A 21,837-nucleotide genomic window follows, 5' to 3' on the forward strand; every position below is an offset into this window, starting at 1 on the left:
CCCTGATGCCCAGTGCCAGCCTGCCTCGTGGCCCACAGCTGCCTCCACTCCCGGTCACCCTGCCATCCTCACTGCCCCCATCCCCAGCTGAAAGCCCTGGCCAGCCGCCCCTGGGGATTGACGTTGCATCGGTGAGCTGGGAAGTGGACTGGGCTCTAGGGGTCCAGGCTGGGAATTTGGAGAAGGGGACCAAGGATGAGGGGCAGGGGGATAGGCTGTGGGCTCAGGGTGGGGAGCACAGGTAGGGGGTTAAGGGAGGGAGGAGAAAGGCTGCAAGGGGTACAGGCAGAGGGACAGTCAGGAGCCTCAGCCAAGGCTGCTACCCAACTGTGTAGATGGGAAAACAGAGGCAGGGGGAGTGGCTACTTGCCCCAGGCTCCATACCAGATGGGCTGCCCCATGTTGGGCTTCCAGACACCCCTTGTCCCTCTTGTAGCCTTTCCCTCCCTGAATCTGGCTTCTGTAGAGGTGGAAAGAGCTCAGAGGGTTCAGGGAATGGATTTCTGGTAAAGGAGGGACCCAGGAGAACTTGGGAGGGGTATCTGAGGGCAGCTCTGTGAGACTCATGGTCACCAGGGTTTGGTTTGCCCCTCAGCCCCCATATTCCCTGGGCTGCCCAGACGTTTACCCTGTTTCCCCAGGGGTAAGGGCCAGACCTAGGGGAGCAGGACCCAGTGTTTGGGATGCAGTGAGCCTCCCACTCACCACACAGTTGGAGACCCTCAGAGGTCCCACCCTGAATGCCCCCCAAGAGGTGCCCAAACCTGTCCTTTAGGGGAAATGACAGATACAAGAAGGGGATCCTAAAGCTGGAGTGCATGGTACCCCCAGTCTTCTGATGCCCTTGGCTGGGTGTCTTCCATTGGAGCAGAGATGCTTGGGGGGATATGGGATACGAGTGGGGTGGGCTCAGAGGATGGAGTGACTGCCGCCCAGCACATCCAGGAGAGAAAGACCCCCTCCTGCTTCCACACAGGTCACTCCTTGGTGCCCAGGAGGGGCTGCAGGGGCTCAGTGGGGAAAGGGTGCTCCCAGGAGGCCCAGCCATGTGCCCCTAGCTGGGTGGGTCTACGTGCTGACCCCCTTGTCTTGCAGGCACCGTCCCTGCAGCAGTACCGCACGAGTGCCGGCTCCCCAGCCAACCAGTCTCCCACCTCACCTGTCTCCAACCAAGGCTTCTCCCCTGGGAGCTCCCCACAGGTGAGCACACCATCACCCTCATCCTTCCACTTGTGCAGCTGTGTGTTTCCTGTGTGTCTCTGTCTGTGCCCCTACCTGCACCCCATCCCATCTCATCCATGTCCATCGGCTGGGGCCTGGCAGGGCTGGGGGCTACTGATGGGGCACCAGGTGGGAGGTAGGAACAAGGGGGTACAGGACTAGGAGGTGGGGCTGGCCAAGAAGCAGAGTAAAAACAGGGTGCTAAGTGGGGGCTGTCCAGGGACAGATGCCTGGATGATGGAGAGAGGCACTGCTTCCAGCACCAACTGGCCCTCCCCACAGCTGCCCACACCTCTGAGGTCCCTGTGGGTCACCACTTGTGTTAGTGATGGCCTAGGCCTGCATCAGCCTCACCTGGGCCCTTTACTCAAGAGCCAACGACAGGCCTCAAGGCTCCACAGCCATAAATTCCCAGTCTGCCCCATTGTGTGCTCTGAGGTGTGACCCTGCCCCGCCCTGAGCTCTGAACTCCCAGAGGATCCCTCACTGTGGGAGAACACAGGTGCCTAGGGTTCTGGCCCCTATCCATCCCCCGCCCCTCCTGCCCCCTGCCCCGACAGCCTTATGGAGCTGGGGAGGCAGAGTCATCATGCTCATCCCAGGCTGGGCGGTCTCCACAGAGCCTTAGAATCATAGGGGTCTGTGCCCCATTTCACAGACAGGGAGCCTGAGGCCATCCCAGACCCCAGCAGTCAGAGGGCTTTGCTGCACATCTTAACAGACTCCAGGGTTTCCTACCACATCTGCCCCTCACTCCTGCCACATTCAAAGTGAGCATGGATCTCTGACCCACCCCCAGTCTCCTCAGAGTTTCCTGACCCCTTCATCCTACAGAGGCTTCTGGGTTCACCCCCAGTGAGAGTTGTAGCGTTAGTAGACCCTCCCCTCGTGGAATAAGGGGCTTCACAGCACCCGCAGCTCTGCAGTCATGGGTCTTTCCCTGCAGTCCTGGGAGCTTCCAAGCTCCCAGAAACCACTGCAGCACCCAGGCCCTGAGCAGGACCCCAGGTGGCCTTGTTGCTCTCTGCCTGATGCAGGAGGGACTTCAGGGACAGGGCAGGGCTCTCCTACGCACACAGAGACTCCTACCTTTTCTATCACTGCATGGGGGGAGGGGGCTCCTGGGGCCAGTCCCATGCAGCCTCCTGGCTCCATGTGAGTGGGGGACGGTGGCAGTGACCCTAGCAAGCAATGATGATGTTGAGGGCAGTCTTGATGTCCATGCGCTCTCAGTTCCTGCACGCCAGTCTGAAGGTCTCGGCTCCTTCAACATACTGGTCTTGAGAGCAGCAGTGTGAGGGATTTGGGAGAAACAGGTGGGGGGTAGGACGTTGCTGAACTGTGCAAGTTCCCCCTGGGGCAGCAGACAACAGTTGCTGATCCCTGAGTCACGTCCCTCTCACCAAGGGAAGGACAAGAATCAGGGATTGGGTCACCCAAATGATCGGTTAATTCTTAGGCCCAAATCTGAAGCAGATTGGCTGGCCCCATGCAGACAGCAAGAGTGCTGCCATCTGTCCAGCCGTGCTTGTAGGTGTGTCTGTCTGCCGTGTGTGGAACCATAAGAGTGGGGCAGCCTTGAAGAGCTGGGGAGCTGAGTCATTATCACCCCTGTCCAGAGACAAACGATCACTGACCCATGGCCCCAGGAACCAGCCTTGGCTTCCGAAGAGGCCTGGACGGCTGAGCTGTATCAGGCACCATCCTGCTATCTGTTCTTTATTGGGGAAGTCCAGCCACAAGTTGGTGGCTCCCTTTTCAAAACCTGAAGTGTTGATTTTTAGAGTAAAGGTGGGTGTCCAGTCTCCTGTGGCTGCTATAATGAAGTATCACAAACTGAGGGGCTTAAAACAGTAGGAATTACCCAAATCTCAAAAAAAAAAAAAAAAGGACGAACTGATTTTTCTCATGGTTCTGGAGGCCAAAGGACAAAATCGAGGTGTCTGCAGGGCGTTTTCTCTCCTGAGGCTCTAGAGAAGGATCCTTCCTTGCCTCTTCCGGCTTCTGGCGGCTCCAGGCGTCCTGGGCCTGTGGGTGTATCTTCTACGTGGCATCTTCCTGTCTATCTCTGTCTCTTCTCCTCTCTTACAAGGACAAGAGTCACATAGGATTAGGACCCTCCACTCCAGTATGACCTCTTGTTAATCTAACCGATCATTGCAAAGACCCTGTTTCCAAACAAGGTCACATTCACAGGTACCAGGGTTAGGATATTTGACACATCTTTTTGGGGAACAGTTCAACCCATGACAGTAGAGTTTTGGCCATGTTGCCATTTCCTATATTTCCTGGCATTTGAGAGGCACAGGGAAGTCCACCCTCACAGACTCTCATGTCCCTCATTCCAGCGTTGGGCATCTCCCCTTCTGCTTTCAGCCCTGCTGACCACACACAGCAACCAGTTGGGCCTGCGTTTTGTGTGGTCAGCTCCTCTCTGGTCAACCAAGTCCCTGGCTTCTGGCTTTGGCCGCTGTCAGAGCACATGGAGCTCTTTCTAGTGTTCCCAGGCACTCGTGGGTCTTTCTGGAGCATCTGTCTGTGGAGCGTCTTTTGGGGCACAGTGTCTGTCGGGGCATGGGGGTCTTTCTCTAGCATCCATCAGGGCATGTGGGGGATCTTTCTGTAGTGTCTGTCAGGGCATGGGGGTCTTTCTGTAGTGTCCGTAGGGGCATGGCAGTCTTTCCATAGCATCTTCCAGGCATGTGGGGGTCTTTCTATAGCATCTTCCAGGTATGTGGGGGGTCTTTCTATAGCGTCTGGCAGGGTGTTTTTATGTCTTTCTGGGACAAAGCTCAGAGAGAGAAGGTTCAGGGCATTTGTTCTGTGGAGACACTTCCCTGGACACACAGTAGTCTCATGGATTATGTGACCCCTTTGGGGGCAACTGAGGGCAGCAGAGAAGATAGGCTGGGTTGCAGGAGGTGGCTTCCAGCTGTGGGAAGCTCTGAGGTCCTGGGGCACAGGAGTCACATCCCCCTCTGGGGCTGCCTGCACTCATGCTCAGTGCATTGTCTCGGCTCTGGCCCTCCCCGCCTACCTGTCCTACATCTTCTCCTGGGCTAGCTGGGGGCCACCAAGCTCCCTTACTGTCCTGAGTGGGAGAGATGACTCCTGCCTTGACCCCAGTCACACCCCATTCTCCTGATGCCTGTCCCTCTGCCCCCCACCTTCCATCTAGTGGAAGTGGAACTGCCCCCCAACCTGGACTTGAGGGGGAGGTACAGAGGCCCCCAGGAAGCAGGCCATGGGAAGAAGTGCATCACAGGGCATCTAGTGCACCCTCGCCGCCAGTCTCCAAAGGTGGGGCCCTAGAGTGAAGGTTGCCATCTCCTCCATGTCATGAGTGTCCTTCGGGGTTCCTGAGAGGCTCCCCTGGCTAGAGCCCACCCCCAGCAGCCTCTCTCTGTCCACAGCACTCCTCCACGTTGGGCAGCGTCTTTGGGGACTCCTATTATGAGCAGCAGATGGCAGCCAGGCAGGCCAACGCCCTGTCCCACCAGGTGAGCCAGGGCCAAAGAAGGGCCCAGGCCCACGGTGTTGAGGAACCCAGGGTGGGATGAGGATGGGGCCTGGATGATGGGATGGGACAGACAGGTCAGAAGATACCTCATGTCAGGGGAAGGGAAGGAGAGGACTGAGTGGGGCCAGGACTGAGGTGGGGGTACAGAGCCAGTATGGGGTGGTGGCAGAGCCAAAATGGGGCAGGGCCAGGACAGGAATTGGGGGCTGGGGCAGTAGGTGAGGTCTAGGGGCTGGTCCCTCGCTTGTTCATCTTCCATCTATTGGGGACCTGGGAGGGGAGTGCTCTGTGGGGAGGGTGTGCACATCTGCCTAGGGTGCCCGTGGGCTGACAGCCACCTTGCCCACCTCCAGCTGGAGCAGTTCAACATGGTAGAGGGAGCCATCAGCTCAGGCAGCGTGTACAGCCCTGGCTCGACGCTCAGCTACTCACAGGCCGCCATGATGGGGCTCACGGGCAGCCACGGCAGCTTGCCAGACACCACGCCACTGGGGTACCCGAGCCATGGAGGCATCCCTAACATCATCCTCACAGGTGAGCAGGGGCAGGGGAGGCCTGAGACCCCAACCCTAAGCCAGGGCAGGGATATACCTGGGGCCATGTGTCCAGCGCCCGATGGTCCAAGCAAGCACAGTAGGAGTCTTAGGACCCCCCATGCCCCAGCAGTCCCTGGCCTGCTGAGTGGGCATGTGGGCTGGGACATGCGTGACTGTGGTGTGGGCTGACACATGTAACAACTGTCACACACCGTGACCAGCACTATTAAGAAGCCTGAGCAGGGGCACTTATCCAGCACAGAGCCCAAGCCCTCCCTCCTCCCCATATTCCCTGGGGACTCTGGGCTTTATTAAGGGAAAAAGTGTTTTCCTGAGCTGCCAGAGCTGCTGGAGTGGAGGGTGAGAGCGCCCTCCAGCGGCCCCTGCTGGCATCTCTTGGTGGAGCCTCCTATAGCCTGGCTTCAAGTGTGAATCTTGGGGGAAATGGGGAAATCAGACTCCTGGGCTTGTCCTCATAGCCCTCAGGGTCAGTGGTTTTGATACCAACTTACCAGTTGGGGAAACAGGCCTGAAGTCTCATCTCTAGTAAAGCACCTGGGGCTTCATGGCTTGAAGTTCCTGCTGGGACCAGGCTTCCCCTCACCTATGCAGCACTGTGTCCCCGCAGGGAAGTCCTTGTCCCTGCTGCCCCTGGCACATGACCATGCCAGCATCACCAGTCACACACGCTCACCCATGTGGACCTCCTGGTCGAGCCAGGCTTGAGTTGGGGTTAGAGTCCTGGCTCGGCTCCCATCAGGTCAGCACTGATGTTGAGGGCCAGACCATTCTCCGGGCTGGGGCAATCTTGTGCACTGTAGGGTGTGGAGCAGCAGCCGTGTTTTCCACCTACTTGATGCCAGTAGCGCCCCAGTCATGACAAGCACAGGTGCCCCCAGACATTGCTGAGTGTCCTCTGGGGGTCAGAATTGCCCTTAGGTGAGAACCCTTGGGCTTGAGCATTCCATTGACTCCCAAGAGATGCTGTAGCCCATCTGACTTGGACATCCAGGGAGCTGCACACATTTAAATACACAAACTGAGTGGGGAGGGAGAGGGCGGAAACCGCGGAAACAGGATCCTCCTGGAGCCCTTGGGTGGTGCAAACCATCTGGTGCACGGTTGCAGACTAAAAGTTTGGAGGTGCCTCAGAAGAAAGTCCTGATGATCTTCCAAAATTTAAGCTTGAAACGCTTATGGAGCCCAGTTCTCCTCTGGTCCATATAGGGTCACCATGAGTCACTGAATCAGAAACAATTCAGTGTCAACTGTGTGTGTTGGTTGGTTGGTTTTTTGGAGGACCACCTTGGTTTACGCCCTTTAACTCACTGGGAATTTAACCTGGTATATAGTGTAAGCAGGGATCAAACTCAGTTTTTCCCAAATTGTTAATGCAGGGTTTCTCCCCCTTGGCGTCGTTGCCCTCTGGGCCTGGATCATCCTCTGGAGTGGGGCATCCTGTGCACGGTAGGGTGCTGAGCAGCATCCCTGGGCTCCACCCACTCAATGTCATTAGCACCCCGCTCAGTTGAGATAACCAAGAATGTCTGCAGGCCTTAGCCAGTGTCCCCTTGGGGCAGAGTTACCCTGGGTGAGAACACTGATGAGGGACACAGGCATAGTGCTCACTGATGAGACACAAGAATCCAGGGCTCAGCTGTTCCCTTTGTGTCCCCCCCCCAGTAACCGGAGAGTCCCCTCCCAGCCTCTCTAAAGAACTGACCAGCTCGCTGGCCGGCGTCGGTGACGTCAGCTTTGACGCCGACGCCCAGTTCCCCCTGGACGAGCTCAAGATCGACCCTCTGACCCTGGACGGGCTGCACATGCTCAATGACCCCGACATGGTCCTGACTGACCCAGCCACCGAGGACACCTTCCGGATGGACCGTCTCTGAGCAGCTGCCACCACCGCCGCCACCGTGGTTAGTGGTCCCCACAGCGCCGCCATGCACCGGCCGAGCTTGTGATTCTGAGCTTGCGATGCTGCAAAGCGCCCCACCTGCCCGCCCGCTGCCTCCTGGTTGTCCCCTGCCCGCTTGTCCCAGCGTGAGGCTGTGGGCCTGGCTGGGTGGGAGTCAGAGGCCTGAGCCCCCTGCTCATGGCCACTTCTGGTTATCCCTGCCCACTTGCCTGGGCTGTCCGCTCAGGTCTGTGGAGGTCGGAGGCCTGAGTCCCTTGCCTGTCGCCCACCCCTGCGCGTTCTTGCCCCTTTTCCCGCCTGGGGCGTGAGCGGGCCCCTGTAAGATACCAAGAGCATGTGACGGGGGCCGCTGGCCTGGAGGGCGTATCGAGGTGCATCTTCGACTGTTGTCCAGCTCTCACTGCCTTCCTCCGCCCCGCCCTCTGCCATCCAGGCCACCATCCCAGGGAGCCGGCACTAGAGAGGGGCCCGGACCCAAAGCAAAATAAACACTATTTTGACCGCTGTCTTTTATATTTCTGAGCACACCCAAGATGCTGGGCTCCGCGCAGTGGAGGCGCGGTGTGGACAGAGCGTCCCCAGCAGCAGCGGCTGAATCCCCTTCCTGAGCCCCCCAGCCTCGGCTGGTCCTTGGTCACCTCTGCTGCGTGAAACTTCCACCCAGGAATGGAAGACCGTTCGCAGATGCTCAGGGAGGCAGGAATGATTCCGGGGGTTTCAACAGCTTTCAATCTTTCGTTGTCTGTCCTCGGTCGTTGTTCTTGTTAACAGTTTCATCTTGCTCTTTAAGGAATCGGGGCAGAGGCAGCCAGGGCATTTCTGTCATGTTGTTTTTCTTTTGGTTCATATTTATATTTTGGTCATAGACAAGGACCGAACGCTTCCGGCTGACCCTTGGCTGCCAGCATGTTTGACCCCAAGCCCCCTTGTGTATATTTTTACTCTAACTGGAAGCAAGTACACCCTGATTTGTCCAAAATTTAGAGTCGGAGCCATCTGCAGCCTCTAGCACAGCAAAGCCCTGGGGAGGGGCCGGGTTTTGGTTGAGGGTCTGCAAGAACTAGGTGGCACTCCCTGTGGCAGGTGTCCAGCTGGTGCCCCATTCTAGAAGGTTCCAGGTGCTTCTAGAAATACCCCCCAAGACTAGTGATGGACCTGGGGCTGTGGCTGGGCCCTGGGCCATCTCTGACCCTTTGCACTACGGACCCCTTGGCTGCTTTGGAACTTGAGCCTGTCCCCCTTCAAGATGTGCTTGCCTCTGCCCGCCCTGCCTGCCCCTTCTGCTTAGCTCTTCCTGTGGTGTCAGGCGCCATCCATGAAGGGTCTCTGTCTGAGAGGGAGCAGACTTGACCCAGCTCATCCCAGTGATGGCCCAGCTCCCACACTTTCACCCCCATGACGCTGTTGGCCAGTCCCCTGAGAACCAGGCTCCCCGCTCCCCTCCATTGTTCTTGGAGGCAGGCAGGTGGTGGGGCCTGAGATGAGAGACGGGACTTTTTTTTTTTTTTTCAAAGAGACACTACATGTAACTTGTACATAGGAGAGTTTTATGATGATGATTTCGACTCGTTATGCAGAACTTTTAAACTACATACGGCCTTAATACAGCGATCTGCCTGTTCCCCAGCTCAGGCCACACCCTCTGCCGGCTGCCACAGCTCCCCGAGGTACCTGGTGGCAAGAACATTGATCTCGGGGACCTGCGTTCTGCTGTGCACCCTGAGTCATGTTAATTGGTGGCCCAGCTCCATCGTTACTTGTGTTAGTTTTCCATTGGGGGTGACTGACGTCCCTTGAAGCTTCCCTAGGGACAGGGGACAGGGATTTAGGGCCAGGTGGGAGGCAGTATCTGGGGTGCCTGTGTCACAGGGTCAGTGCCCTCCTGGGGCTGCGCAGACCTCTGGAGTGTACTGTGGGGTGTTTTATTTTATTTTATTTTTTAAGTGTCATTTCTCTACTAAATATTCTTAAGTTGCCAAGACTTTCTGAGACAAAACAGCAGATAGGACCCAGCCACCTGAATGGGTATGAAAATACTGGGGTTTCTGTTAGGCTGCAGGGAGATGGCTGGGGGACTGCTGGGGTTCCCTGGCATCATGTATATAGATTTGGCGCCTTTGTCCTCTCTCTTGAGGCAGGCCTGGACACTTGTCCTCCCGCTTGCCCCCAACCTGGCCAAGTCCCCCAGAACAGCAAGGGCTGAGAGAGCGAGAGAGAGAGCGAGCCTCCCTCATGCCCCTGCCTGGGTTTCCCATCCTGTCTCAGGTCTGCAGGGGCGGTGAGCTTGCTCTCTGCATGTGGCAGTTGGGCCAAGGGGGACCCAGAGTCAGCTCCCCACCTCTGTCACCAGAAGAGTTGGTGCCCCTGTCCTACTGCTACCCTGGGGGGCTGCCATGGGAGGGAAACCAGGGCCTACTCAAGGTGGCATCCCCGTGTCACAGGTAGCAGGCAACCCGAGTGAGGTGCTGGCTCAGTGCCCAGCCTGCACAAATGAGGATAGGCCAGTGCCGTGTGTTGGGGACACCCTGTCCACTCCCTTTTGGCCCTCCTCGCATGCCCAGTGCCCTCCTGATGCCCTTCTGAGGGCTAGGGCGGGTGCCAGCCCTTCAGGGACAGGAGGTTCTAAGACCCTTCAGGGGAAGGCCCAGGGCTTTGTCGACTCGACACTTGAACAGAATTTGAAAGTCCTGCAGCTGGCAGCACTCAGAAACTGGCCAACTGCTGGAAAGGGTGAGCCAGTCATGGGGACACCTTGAGGGGCAGGTCCTCTTATGGGGGTACAGGGGTCCCCCAGGCCTGCCTAATGTAAGGGCTGTAGGGTGTGAGGGTGAGGAGAGGCCCATGTTGGGGGCCTTTACCCCAAAGGACACTTCCCCAAGACCCTCTGCCTCCCTCTGGGTGGGGCGTGGAGGGTGGGCAGAGGGTCTGCTTGCTGCCCTTCATCCTCCTGTGGGGCCCAGGAAAGAGGAGTCTGAAGTCTGTGTTTCTGGCTTGAATTTTTGGAGGGGCCGTACCCCAGGTGGATCATTCCAAGGCTGGGTGTCACAGCGAGTAGGTGAGACCTGGTGTTTGTTGAACAATGAGAGGCCCCCACGCAGAGGATGATTTGTTGTTGTTGTTGTTATGTGCCGTCGAGTCAGACCCGACTCATAGCGACCCCTCCTTGGGTTTCTGAGGCAGTATCACTATGGAAGGAGATTGCCCAATCTTCCGAGGAGTGGCTTGTGGGTTTGAACCACCAACCTTCTGGTTAGCAGTCAAATGCCTTAGGCACTACCCTACCAGAGGTCCTTGCAGAGGATGAGAGGTCCCTTGTATGTCCGTCTGCCATGTGTCCTGCTGTGGGGACAGACCTCAGTATGGGACTGTGCCTGGCACTAACTGTGGTGGGGCAGGCCAGGGCAGGGGGCTCAGGGGCAGGTGCTGGTGGGAGGCTACCCTTCTGTACAGCATCTTGGGCCTGGTGACCTCCCAGGGGCCTCAGAGGTGCCGAGGACGTGGGGGGCAGCCCGCACCCCTGGTCCTCCACATCACTGGTGACCGAACATTAATCTATGCACCTGCCCTGTCTGAATCTGAGTCCATTTCTGTATTCCCAAAGGCTGTCTTTGCACCTCAGCTCTGGTGCAGGCTGAGTGGAGTGAGCGAGCGTGGCAGTAATGGAGGGCCCTGCCTGTATCCTTCCACCCCACCCCCATCATAGTGGCAGCTCTAGTCACCCTCACCAGACCTGGGAGAGCCACTGGTCAAAGGATACAGGGGAACCCTTGAGGTAGGGACTGGGATGTGGGGACCCTCTGCAGGGGCTAGGACACAGTGTGGGTGCTGGGATATGGGGGGACAAGTGCAGGAGCGAGGATATGGGGGGCCCTTCGTGTGGGGGCCAAGACTTAGGAGTCTTTAGTGCAGGGATAGAACACAGGGCATCCTTGGCTTGGGACCACAGGTCAGCACTGAGGTCACTGGCCATTGTTCCTCTGGGTGGCACAGTCAGGGAACTGGGACCCACCTGGAGTGAGTGGGAAGCTGGGTGCATTTATACCCCCAGTCCTCCCTGGGCCCCCACCTCTGGGGGTCTCCTGTGCCTGAAGGTGGGTATATAGCCCTTAGGCATCGTCCTGCCACCTCCTAGGGTCCCAGCCTGGCTGGAAACGGTGGGAAATGGGAACTGTCTGCCACAGCCGCACGTGGGCACAGGCAGGCCTCACACTAACACTGGCTGTGGACACTGTACCCTTTATAGCTCTCCAAGAGCAGGGAGGTGGGGCGACCTGCACCCCCAGGCCTGCCCCTGGTGCCTGGCAACACCCACTCCCAAGGGCATAGAGGGGGCAGGACCAAGTCCCCCACAGGCAGGCAGGCAGGCAGGGGGAGTGGGGGTGAGGGTCAGTTTCCCATCAGGTGGGAGCAAGGGCTGGAGTCTGGGTGAGGGTGCTAGAGGACTTCTGCTGCTGGCGGGGGATCTCTGTCCCTGTCCCCCGGGGCCGGGATTGGGGGCGTTGGTACTCAGCCCCGTCTTCCCAGCACCCTGATCTAGAGGTCACCACCCTTGTTCCCCTCTCAGTAGGAACTCCCAGGGGCCGGGCGCCCCGCTGATATATGCAAACCGCGGCCTGTCCCCACCCCACCCCCAGCATGTACTCTGGCGGCGGGGCTGGCTGGCCGGCCGCTCTCTTCCCTTGGCGCGGACGCTTCTGTCTTTGTATCTTTGCATCTTTGTAATGAAATGTAATAAAACTCCGATGTTTTCGTCTCTGCCTCCTCCTTCCTTCCAATCCCTTCCCGCTCCCACCGGATGAGTCAGAGGCATCGCAGGGGCCACCGTGCTTTCTCCGGGGACAGCTCTCTCCCATCCACAGACATGCTTGTGAACATAGCCCGGCTAGGGGCAGAGCCTCAAGCTTGGGGGTCCCCAGAGACCTACTCCTGGGTTCTGGGGCAGACGATCTAAGGGGTCCCGTTGCCTCCATCGCCCGTAGGGAACGCGGTGTAAAATTGGAGGCCTCCTTAAATCGGGGCCAGAACTCCCTGTCTCCAACAGGCTGCTGGAGCATGGGGCCACGGGGCTGAGGGGGACGCATGGGAAACCGCTCCCCCCCACCCAGTCCTTCCCGCAGAAAGACCGCACCGCCGTTTCCACACACGCACACAACACGCTTTATTTCGTCCTCTCGCAGCCCCTCGCCCCTTCCCCCTGGGCCGGGGGACAGTCCCCATCCTTGGCAGGAGTGGTGGTTGTCCCGCGGCGAGTTCCCACACCCGACTCCTAGGCACGCTGCAGCCGCTGGGCCTGGGCCTCGTAGTCCTCGGGGATGGTGTCTGCGGAGGGGGAACAAGGTGAGAGGGGGGCGTGGTGAGGGGAGGGGCGTCGTGAGTGCCCGGTCTCGCCCCGCCCCATCCCATTCTCTATCCTCCCCCGCGCTCACCGTTGCATCGGTAGCGCAGGTTGGCCCAGATAATGTTCTCTTGGGAGAAGCAGAAGACCCCCAGGCGGCCGCCCCGCATGGTGGTATCCAATACTACGTTGCTGTCGGCCACGAGCTCGGGGCCCTCGTAGAATCGCACCCTGAACAGCGTGTGTGGGGGGGGTGAGGGGCAGTGAGGCAAGGCCCAGGAGAACTCAGCCCTCTCCTGGCCTCAGTGTTCCTGCCCTGGAGAATGGACCCCTCCCCGCCGGCGTCAGAGTGGACGGGGGCCCCCGAACTGAGCGCCAGTTTAACAGTGTGGAAGGGAAACAGTAAGTCCTGAACGGACCATCTGGACTTCCTGGCAGGGTTTAGAGGGGATGGAGAAGCAGAAATATGGAGTGAGACCTCCACCTTCTAGGGGAGGACCTACTGTGTGCACCCCAGGGCCAGGCATAGTTTAAGAACCCCATCATCATTCAATTTTACAGAAATTTACAGAAAAAAAGATACCCTTAGTGAGGTAGGGCACAGCAGGCAGTGGCCTGGCCCATTTGCGGGGTCCCCACCTGATGTAGCCCACTTGGGGCCGGTGCTGCAGGAACCAGCGGTAGGACGTCTTGTCCTTCCAGCCCACGTTGCGGGGGTCCTTCCACAGCAGCCGCACCTGCGACGCTGTGTCCCCCGTGTGCCACAGTGCGTTCCTCAGCTGCTCCCCGGGGCCCGTGGAGGACTTCACAGCCTGTCACTCCCACCAGGGACAGGGAGGAGGGGTTCAGAGACTTTGCAGGCCAGCAGAACCCCCCAAAGCCTAACATACTTGGCAGGATAAGGGGAGAGCTGCAGGCCATGGAGGAGTGGGAGTCCCCAGGTGCCTGGGGGGCTGGATAGGGGACCCACAGGAGACTCCCTGGATGCCAAAAGGGAAGGTCCAGTGGATCGTGGGGTGGTGGTGGCCTAGGAGCTCATGAGAGGATTTGGGAGCTCCTGGACGGATTCAGGGCCTGGGAGGACTTGGGGTCCTGCAGGAGGATTTAGTGACCTTAGGAAGTTTGGGGATATCCATGGAATGAACTGGGGTCAGAGGACATGGGGGATTTGCTAGAGGGTTTCAGGGATATACTGGGGCTGGAGGTCTGATAGGAGGTATTTGGAGTCTAGAGTACAGTTTGGAGGTTCTGTGAGAGGGTCTGGAGGCCCAAAGGAAGGTTAGGGGACCAGGGCTGGAGTGGTTGAGGACTTGTGGGAGCATTTGGGAGGAACAGAGCCTATGGAAGGGTTCTGAGGTCCACAGAATTATGCTGGGGAACTAGAAGTCCCTACAGGCTTTGGAGACCTGTGGGGGGTGTGGGTGGGAAGGAGGTGGAGGTTGGCAGTAGTCTAGGGAGAAAGTCCCTAGACTTTCAGGGTGCTGATGGAGTCTCCAGGGAGGTCCAGGGTGGTGGAGAACATTATGGGAAGGTCTGAGGTGTTCTTGGGGGAAGGGCCCAGGGACATAGGTGATGGTCTACCCCCACCTTGAGCTGGATGCCTGGCTCTGCCACTGCACGGAAGGGGTTTGCCTGCCAGTATGTCTGCTCCATCTGCTTCCACATGACCACGTAGAAGCTGGAGCTGTCCTGGTATCCGAAGATAAAGCCTGCGTAGTCGTCATCTGTGGCTGTGTTCACATGGAACGTGCCTTCAAAGTCCACACCGTTGAAAGCCGTGTAACCTAGGGAAGAGGGTAGGAACTGAAACTCCCGGACACTTCCCCACCCCTTCTGGTCCACGGCCTCCCCAAACCCTACGGAAACCCAGAACCACCCTTGGCACTGCCCTTTCAGGGTCTGGACCCCTTGGGGTCACTGAGCCCAGACACTGCCATATTCCCAGAGCCTGACTCCGCCTCTCTTGGGCCCAGACTAGGCCATGCTCCCTGAACCAGACTACCCATGGCCCTCTGCTGCCCCTCCAAGTCCTCGGCCTGTAGGTGCAGACCCGCCGCTCTCAGGCCCAGGCACGGCCCCATCCCCCACAGCGTCTCACCCACAGCCAGGCCTGGGTCGCTGTTCATCGTCTGCACAATCTCCATCCCCTGGGGGTCAGGGAAGAAGAGTCAGGCCCTGGTACTGGTTCCCTGGGCTGCCCGCCCCTAGCCCCATCCTCACCTGGTTCAGCACTACCCAGTTGGGGTCGATCTGTGCATCGCCTTCAGGGTCTAGCACAACGGTCTGGAAAGCCCTGAAGTCAGTGAGAGTGACCTCAGCGTTCTCTGGGCACACGTCAATCTTGTCCACTACCTTGTCGGCGTCAAAGTCACCCTGGCACGCGTCCCCAACACCATCCCCTAGAAGGAAGTAGAAAACTCCCATGGTGAGCTCACTGCTAAGCCTAGCCCACTCCCATCCACAGCTCCTGCCACTTGCTCCCAGCCTCTGCCTACACCTAAGGTTGGCCCATGCCCATGCTGGTCACGCCCACAAAGGCACACCCAGTCACCTCAGGCTCAACCCATTCTACCCCCCATAGGTCTAGTTCACCACCACCCAGGCCACTCCCCCAGCACGCCCTGCCCTACTGTCAATGTCCTCCTGGCCAGGGTTGGGCACCACACGGCAGTTGTCACGACTGTCAGGGACCCCATCGTTGTCATCATCATCATCACAGTCGTCACCCTGGCCATCATGGTCCGAGTCCTGCTGGGCACTGTTAGGCACTGTGGGGCAGTTGTCCCGCGAGTCCTGGTGCCCATCCCCATCCCTAGAGGAGAAGAGGGCACAGACAGGCAATGAGACTCCCATAGGGCTATGTCAGGGGCCAAGGGGCACCACCACCCACCCCTGGGCTTCCACTCCTTCACAGGATGGTCTCCTTACTGATCTTGGTCGCTGTCACAAGCGTCTCCCACAAAGTCGTGGTCCACATCTCTCTGGGGAGGACGAGGCCACAGTCAAGGCAGAGGGTCCCAGAAACCGACCCCTACCCCAACTCAGAGCCAAGGGTCACCTGGAGTGGGGTACCTATGTGGCGAGGGTGGAATGGTCTAACTGGGCTCACCCAGGGTCTAACCTCGCTGGATGTAGCACCCCTACCTGGTCAGGGTTGCTTTTCTGGGGACAGTTGTCACAGGCGTCCCCTTTTCCATCACCATCGCCATCCTTCTGGTCTGTGTTGGGCACTAGGGGGCAGTTGTCTACCGTGTTGCGGATACCTGGAGGAGGGGGGTGGAGTGAGAGACCTGCCCTCCCCCCCCATGAAGGTGGGCCAGGCTACCCAGCAGGGCATGGGCAGGGAGAGGGCCGCTGGAGACACAGCCTCCCTCACCCCCGGCTCCCTGTAGCTGCAAACTTACATCCAATGTCAGGGATTTAGGATGGCTAGGGAGCTCTGGTAGCATAGTGGCTAAAGCACTTGACTGCTAACCAGAAGGCTGGCGGTTCAAACCCACCAGCCATTCCTCGGAAGGAAGGTTGGGCAATCCTACTTCCGTAGTGATACTGCCTCGGAAACCCAAGGAGGGGTCGCTATGAGTCGGGGCCGACTCGACGGCACATAACAACAACAACAGGGATGGGGGAGGGGTGCAGGGGTTGGGGCCTCCATCCTCAGTCACAGGAACAGCTCCCCTGGGTCCCTACTCTGCTGGTAACGCATTCCGAAGTATGTATTTCCTCATCTGTAAAGTTCCCGCCTCCCCAGCCCTAAACCCCAGGCGCATCACTAGATGCCCCCGTCAGCTCACGGGTAATGTCCACGTCCTTCAGCCCCTCCCCCAGGCTCTGCCTTCCTCTCGACTTCATGGGCTGGCTTGGTCCAGGCTTCCCCTACCCAGAAGAGCTCACCCCTCCTCCCAAGGCCCCAACCCCCCGAACTCCTAGCGCGCTCACGGTCGCCGTCAATGTCGTCGTCGCAAGCGTCGCCCCGGCCATCTTTATCTGTGTCTTTCTGATCGTCGTTTTTCTGGGATCGGCAGTTGTCGCACGCGTCCCCCCACTTGTCACCGTCTGCGTTGCGTTGATCTGGGTTTCGCACCAGCGGGCAATTGTCCTGGGAGATGGGAAAGGTTGGGGAGGGTCAACCCGCTGGATGAAAGTCGCCCCACCCAGAGCCGGCCCTAGCCGACGCCCCGCCCTAGGCCCCACCTCCCCGTTGAGGACCCCATCCCCGTCAGCGTCTGGGTCGCAGGCGTCTCCGATGCCGTCGCGGTCCACGTCCTCCTGCCCTGAATTGGGCACCGTGACACAGTTGTCCTGGGGGTGCGAGAAGACGGCGTGAGGAGCGTGACCAGCCAGAGCCCCGCCCGCCGCCACTGCCAGGCAGGCCCACTTCGCGGACCCCATCTCGCGGTCCCGCCCCCTGCCCCACCCCGCCCACCTTGCGGCACTGGCGCTCGGAGCAGCGAAGCTTCTCGTCCGGGAAGCCATCGAGGTCGGTGTCGCGGCCACAGAGGAGGCCGTTACCAGCCCAGCCGACGGCGCACTACGGAGTTGGGGTAAGTGGGTGCGCGGCCCTCCGGGCTGCCCCCGCCCCCTTCGAGCTGCCCTCCTGCGCTCCTCTCGCCGTCCCGTGTGCGCCCACCGGATCGCCCAGTGCCCCTCTCCCCACTCACACTCCCTGCGGCTCCGCCCGCCCACGTGTACTCACCACGCACGACCGCGAACCGTCTCGCTCCAGGACGCAGTCAGCCTTCTCATGGCATGGACTGGGCGTTCCGTCAGGGCAGAAGTGTTGCGCGCGCCGTTGGCAGCCCGACGCCTGGTCACCCACGAAGCCTGGCTGGCAAGGGCCGCACTGGAACGAGCCCTGTGCACGGCCAGGGGCGGTCAGCGCGGGCCGCAGGCTCTTCCACCCGGTCTCCATTCTTGTTCCCCTAACCCCGCCGGACTCACCCGCGTGTTGACGCATACAGAGTTGGGGACGCAGTTATGCTGCCCGGTCTCACACTCGTTAATGTCCGTGCACACCTGGTGTGTGTGTGGGTGAGAGGGACATAGAAGTCACCGCCCACTCAGACACCCGCCCTCCCTCCCGCCCGACCGCTCCTTCTACTCCTTCCTCTTGGACCCTGAGATCCCAATCCCCGTCTCTCTCTTGTTGCAGCAGCGAGGCTGGGAAGAGGGACGGAGGCTGGTGGGCTTGTTTACTGAATAAAACGGTCCACCTGCCTCCTGCACGGGAGCTCTGGTAGCATAGTGCCTAAGGCACTTGACTGCTAACCAGAAGGCTGGCGGTTCAAACCCACCAGCCACTCCTCGGAAGGAAGGTTGGGCAATCCTACTTCCGTAGTGATACTGCCTCGGAAACCCAAGGAGGGGTCGCTATGAGTCGGGGCCGGCTCGACGGCAAATAACAACACAACAAGCCTCCTGCACAGGTGAGTATTGGAGCTCCCCTGCGACCCCTCACCTGCTTGTTGGTCTTGGCGAAGGCCAGCCCCACGCCCTCGTGCGTACTGCCGCTGTACCCGGGCGGGCAGGCCTCGCAGCGGAATCCGGGGCTGGTGTTGATGCAGCGGACGCGGGGGAAGCAGGGGTGAGCGTTACACTGGGGGTAGAGGGGGCGCAGGGGGTCAGAGCGCGGCGCCTCGGGACTTCCGGGGCTTGAACTAGGAAATCTCAAAGGTCGTCAGTCTGGACTTGCAGGGGTCCTGGGGGCGGGCAGGGGCGATTTTCTTAGGATCAGATCCGGCTTTGCTTAGTTGGGGGTGGGGAACCTGGAAGCGGGCTGTTGCCGGATCTGGTGGGCTGGGTGCTCACGGGCGGGGGGAGGGATTGTGGTGGCGCGCGTCCCCGGCGGCGGGAGGGAGTGGTCTTCCGGGCGGCCGAACCCGGCAGTTACGGGATGGTGGGGACGGAAGACCCCCGGAGGTGGGAGGGTAGTCCGGGCGGGCGCCCCCGGGAGGTGAGGGGGATTGTGGGGGCAGAATCACCCCTGCCGTGGGGGTTATGTCAGGTCCGGCACCCTCGGGGGGTGAAGGAGGTCTTGAGGATGGAATCAAAGTGGTGGAGGCGGGGTCGTCAGGACGGGCACCCCCTGGTGGTGAGGGGGGTTGTCCAGGCAGAATCACCCCGGTGGCGGGCATGTGGTCGTCGGGGCGGGCACCCCCGGGCGGTGGAAGGGTTGTCAGGGTGGGGGTCCTAGGCTGTGGGAGCGGGCGCCCACAGCGGTGGATAGGGGAGCCCGGGCGGTGGGGGACAGGGGGCGGGCGCACCTCGTTGACATCTACACAGTGCGAGCCGTTGCCGGTGAAGCCCTCGGGGCAGGGACCACAGCGCGCGCCGCTCGCGGTCTGAGTGCAGACCACGCCGGGGAAACAGAAGCCTGGTGCGCAGTGGGACAGGGGCCGCACGCTCAGGCCAGGTGTGCGCGCCGGCTGCATCCCTGCGGGGGAGTGGGGAGGAGGGCGGGGCCGTCAGTCGGGACCGCACGGGGCGGGGCAAGACGGGCAAGACCCCACCCCAGGGGCGGGGCAGGGCGATGAGGACTCCACCCTGGGTATGGGGCGGAGCGATCGGGACCCCACCCCGGGGGCAGGGCAGGGTGTTGGGACCTCACTCCAGGGGTGGGGCAGGGCGGTCAGAACCACACGTCAGGGGCGGGGAAGGCGGGGCAGGACCACCTGAGTGGGCTCGGTAGTCAGGACCCTACCCAGGGGACAGAGGGGACCCCGGCTCCACTCTTGGTCTGCCAAGTCTCTCCCGGTCCCTGCTCTCCACTTCCCTGCGCCACCGGTTTTCTGCTTCTTTCCCTCACCCCGCAGGAGATCTCTCCACCTCCCGGTATCTCTGCACGATCTCGGTCTCTCTTCCCACTGTCTTTCCATCTCCCACTGTCTCTGTCTCTCCCTCCCTGCCAGTCTCCCCGTCTCTTCCTCTGTCTCCACCTCTGTCTCTCTCCCAGCTTCTCTCTCCTGCCCGCCCGCGGCTCTCACCGCACGCGTCACACTCCATCACCGTGTTCTTCAGGAACGTAATCTCCTTGACCTGCGGGGTGGGTGGGGGGCGGTCAGCGTCAGCGGGGCGCCCTCTTCATTCCTCGGGGCCCCTCCCAGGCTCCCTATTCCCTTCCTACTGACCGTCTTTCTCCCCGTCCCCCACTCCCGCCCGGTGCTCTCTCCCTGCGACTCCTTTCCTCTCCCTGGTCCCACTACCCTATTTCTCTCATCCCCCACTGCCTGCCGCACCCTATTTGCACGGACCTTCCTTCCACCAAGCCTTGTCCCCCTCCCCTATTCCCTCCCCTGGGCTCCTCTTCCTTCCACACACTTTTCACAGACCTTCCTCCTTGGATTCCCCTCCCCCCCCCCCCCCCCCTCGGCCCGGACCCCGACCCCCGACCCCCGACCCCTCAACCACACCTGCTGCCGCAGCAGTTCCCGCACATCCTGCAACGCCGCGTTTGTCTCCTGGAGCTCGCGTAGCATCTGCGGGCCCAAATCTGCTCCTGCGACGACAGGGGGCGCTGGTGGCGTTGGGGTACGGGGACTTGAGATTCCCACCCTGTTCTTCAGAATCTCACCCCCCCCGCCCCAGAACGCAGGCCTCCCGACCCCCGCCGCCTGCTTTCTCCGCCCTGAGCACCCCAGCGAACAGTCCGCGAGTCCCTGGGAGAGCCCTCCGGCCGCCCGCGGGTCCAGGCCCTTCCCCAGAGGCGGGCCGCCCGGCGGCAGCGCGAGCGCGAGCGCAGTTTACCCAGCGCGATCTGGCCCTGGCCCGACGCGCCTAGGATTCCCAGGGCGAACAAGAGAACGCAGGCGGCGGCATGGGCCATGGCGGGGATCTGGGTAGGCGACGCGCTGTGCCGCCCACGAGGCCGCAGGGCTTATTTATCCCTCGGCGGCAGCGGTCGGCAGAGGACTGCCCACCGGCAGCCCAGCCCAGCCCAAGGTAAACAGATGGGCGGGGCGCCACTGGCCTCTGCGTTCAACGTCCCTCAGCCTTACAGGCTGGGCATCAGTGGCTGAACCAGGACACGGTGGGGAAACTGAGTCAGGGGGCCTGTGAAGGGGTGGTGAGTGGGGGAGTCAGGTGGAAACACACCTCTAGTTCTCCCACGCATTTATTGATCGCCCCTGCTGTGTGCCAAGCCTGGCAGTTCTCATTGTCACCCCCACAGCTCACACTTGGAGAAATTGAGTCACAGTTCGTGGATATTGGCTTTGGGATCAGGCTTTAGGGTCAAGCAAACCCACCCTACACTCCCTCCTCACATGCCTCTAAACTAAGTAAATGGGCCAATAACAACATGGTTCTGTGCCTCAGTTTCCTCCCTTGTGCAATGGGGTGATGGATATTATTGTTAGTGATGATAATGATTAAAGGGAAATGATGAGGGGTGGAGGGGTGAGAGCAGAGACCCTCAGTCTCCCTGTACAGCTCTTGGTTCCCCAGAGGGTAGTGGGTGACACCCTTCCCTGCTCTGCTGATCTTACTCTGAACTTCTCCAGCTGGGGGAAGGGGAGTAGTCTGGTGGCCCAGGTAACCTAACTCCACCCTTATCTGTGTCTCAGTTTCTCCATCTGTGTCATGGGATGTGCGTATGGCAGTCCCCAGCTGGGGGTGAGCACCCCCCTTGGGAGGGAGTGGATTTAAGGTCTCCAGTGGAGGAGGTCCAAGGGGGGGCCCAGGGCTCCTGTTTGTCAACGCTGCACCATACCTTCCGAGCTGGGCTCCAGCTACTGTGGGAACAGCCTGTAATAAAAATAAAAAATTACTGCTAATCAGGAAAATAGTCCCGTCCAGACCAGCAGCGCTTTCAAGCCTCTACAAAACACCTCTGTTTCCTTCCCAGACAGTTAAGCCTCCCCATCCCCACCCTCTAGCACTCACCACGTCTAAGACCAGAAACTGAGGTCCAAAGGGGAAGTCTCCGACTTATGACCACTTTGAAGGGCAGGGGTGAAGCCAGAGTCATAGCCAGATCTGTCCTCCAGAGTCTGCAGAGAAGTCCCTGAGGGCTTCCTGGAGGCTGTGGCAATGGAGACATAAAGGAAAGGGAAGACTCAGGTCAGCAGAGGGAAAAGATTAGGGCAGAGGGAAGAGCATGGGTAAAGGCTCAGAGGTGGGGACATTTGGGGCATATTTTTTTTTTTTTCCCACAGGTGTGTCTTGATCACCCACAATGTGGAATGGACCACAGTTAAAGTTAGTGTAACATAGTTATCAACCTTGACTTCCTCCACCCTTAATAGAGCCCTTAATGGGAGCCCTTAGTGCCATGTGCGCTAGGGACACAGCATGAACAAGTCAGACC

General features: G+C 59.9%; 2 protein-coding genes across 2 annotated transcripts in view; one reads left to right on the forward strand and one right to left on the reverse strand.

The window, feature by feature from the left end:
* CRTC1 (CREB regulated transcription coactivator 1) overlaps positions 1-7,172 on the forward strand; it is a 66,836-nt gene extending 59,664 nt beyond the window's left edge. Inside the window, exons 10-14 of the mRNA XM_007945482.1 lie at positions 3-131; positions 1,096-1,200; positions 4,635-4,721; positions 5,095-5,275; positions 6,961-7,172. Of these exons, the coding sequence (XP_007943673.1) occupies positions 3-131; positions 1,096-1,200; positions 4,635-4,721; positions 5,095-5,275; positions 6,961-7,172 (714 nt within the window). The remainder of the gene's footprint in view (positions 1-2; positions 132-1,095; positions 1,201-4,634; positions 4,722-5,094; positions 5,276-6,960) is intronic.
* Positions 7,173-12,464: 5,292 nt separating this feature from the next.
* LOC103200796 (cartilage oligomeric matrix protein) lies at positions 12,465-20,355 on the reverse strand. The gene is made up of 19 exons (XM_007945369.1): positions 20,277-20,355; positions 19,943-20,028; positions 19,517-19,568; positions 18,797-18,966; positions 17,992-18,129; positions 17,475-17,549; positions 17,230-17,388; positions 16,960-17,064; positions 16,728-16,835; positions 16,473-16,632; positions 15,678-15,796; positions 15,462-15,514; positions 15,164-15,345; positions 14,754-14,932; positions 14,632-14,680; positions 14,121-14,317; positions 13,173-13,345; positions 12,625-12,764; positions 12,465-12,517 (listed from the first exon to the last, which is right to left on the reverse strand). Exons 1-19 carry the CDS (start codon positions 20,353-20,355, stop codon positions 12,465-12,467), a joined length of 2,277 nt encoding a protein of 758 aa, XP_007943560.1.
* Positions 20,356-21,837: the final 1,482 nt, after the last annotated feature.

The sequence above is a fragment of the Orycteropus afer genome, unplaced genomic scaffold (assembly GCF_000298275.1).
Source record: "Orycteropus afer afer isolate SDZICR_OR568_19922 unplaced genomic scaffold, OryAfe1.0 scaffold00136, whole genome shotgun sequence".
Lineage (NCBI taxonomy): Eukaryota > Metazoa > Chordata > Mammalia > Tubulidentata > Orycteropodidae > Orycteropus > Orycteropus afer.

Bases quoted from the DNA above. Each gene is read 5' to 3' on its own strand.
- LOC103200796 (XM_007945369.1), bottom strand. From the start codon at position 20,355: ATGGCCCATGCCGCCGCCTGCGTTCTCTTGTTCGCCCTGGGAATCCTA. The intron at 19,569-19,942 runs GTGTGGTTGAGG...CCCACCCCGCAG, and splicing joins GGGAACTGCTGCGGCAGCAG to GTCAAGGAGATTACGTTCCT. The intron at 14,681-14,753 runs GTGAGGATGGGG...CCTGACCCCCAG, and splicing joins ACTGGGTAGTGCTGAACCAG to GGGATGGAGATTGTGCAGAC.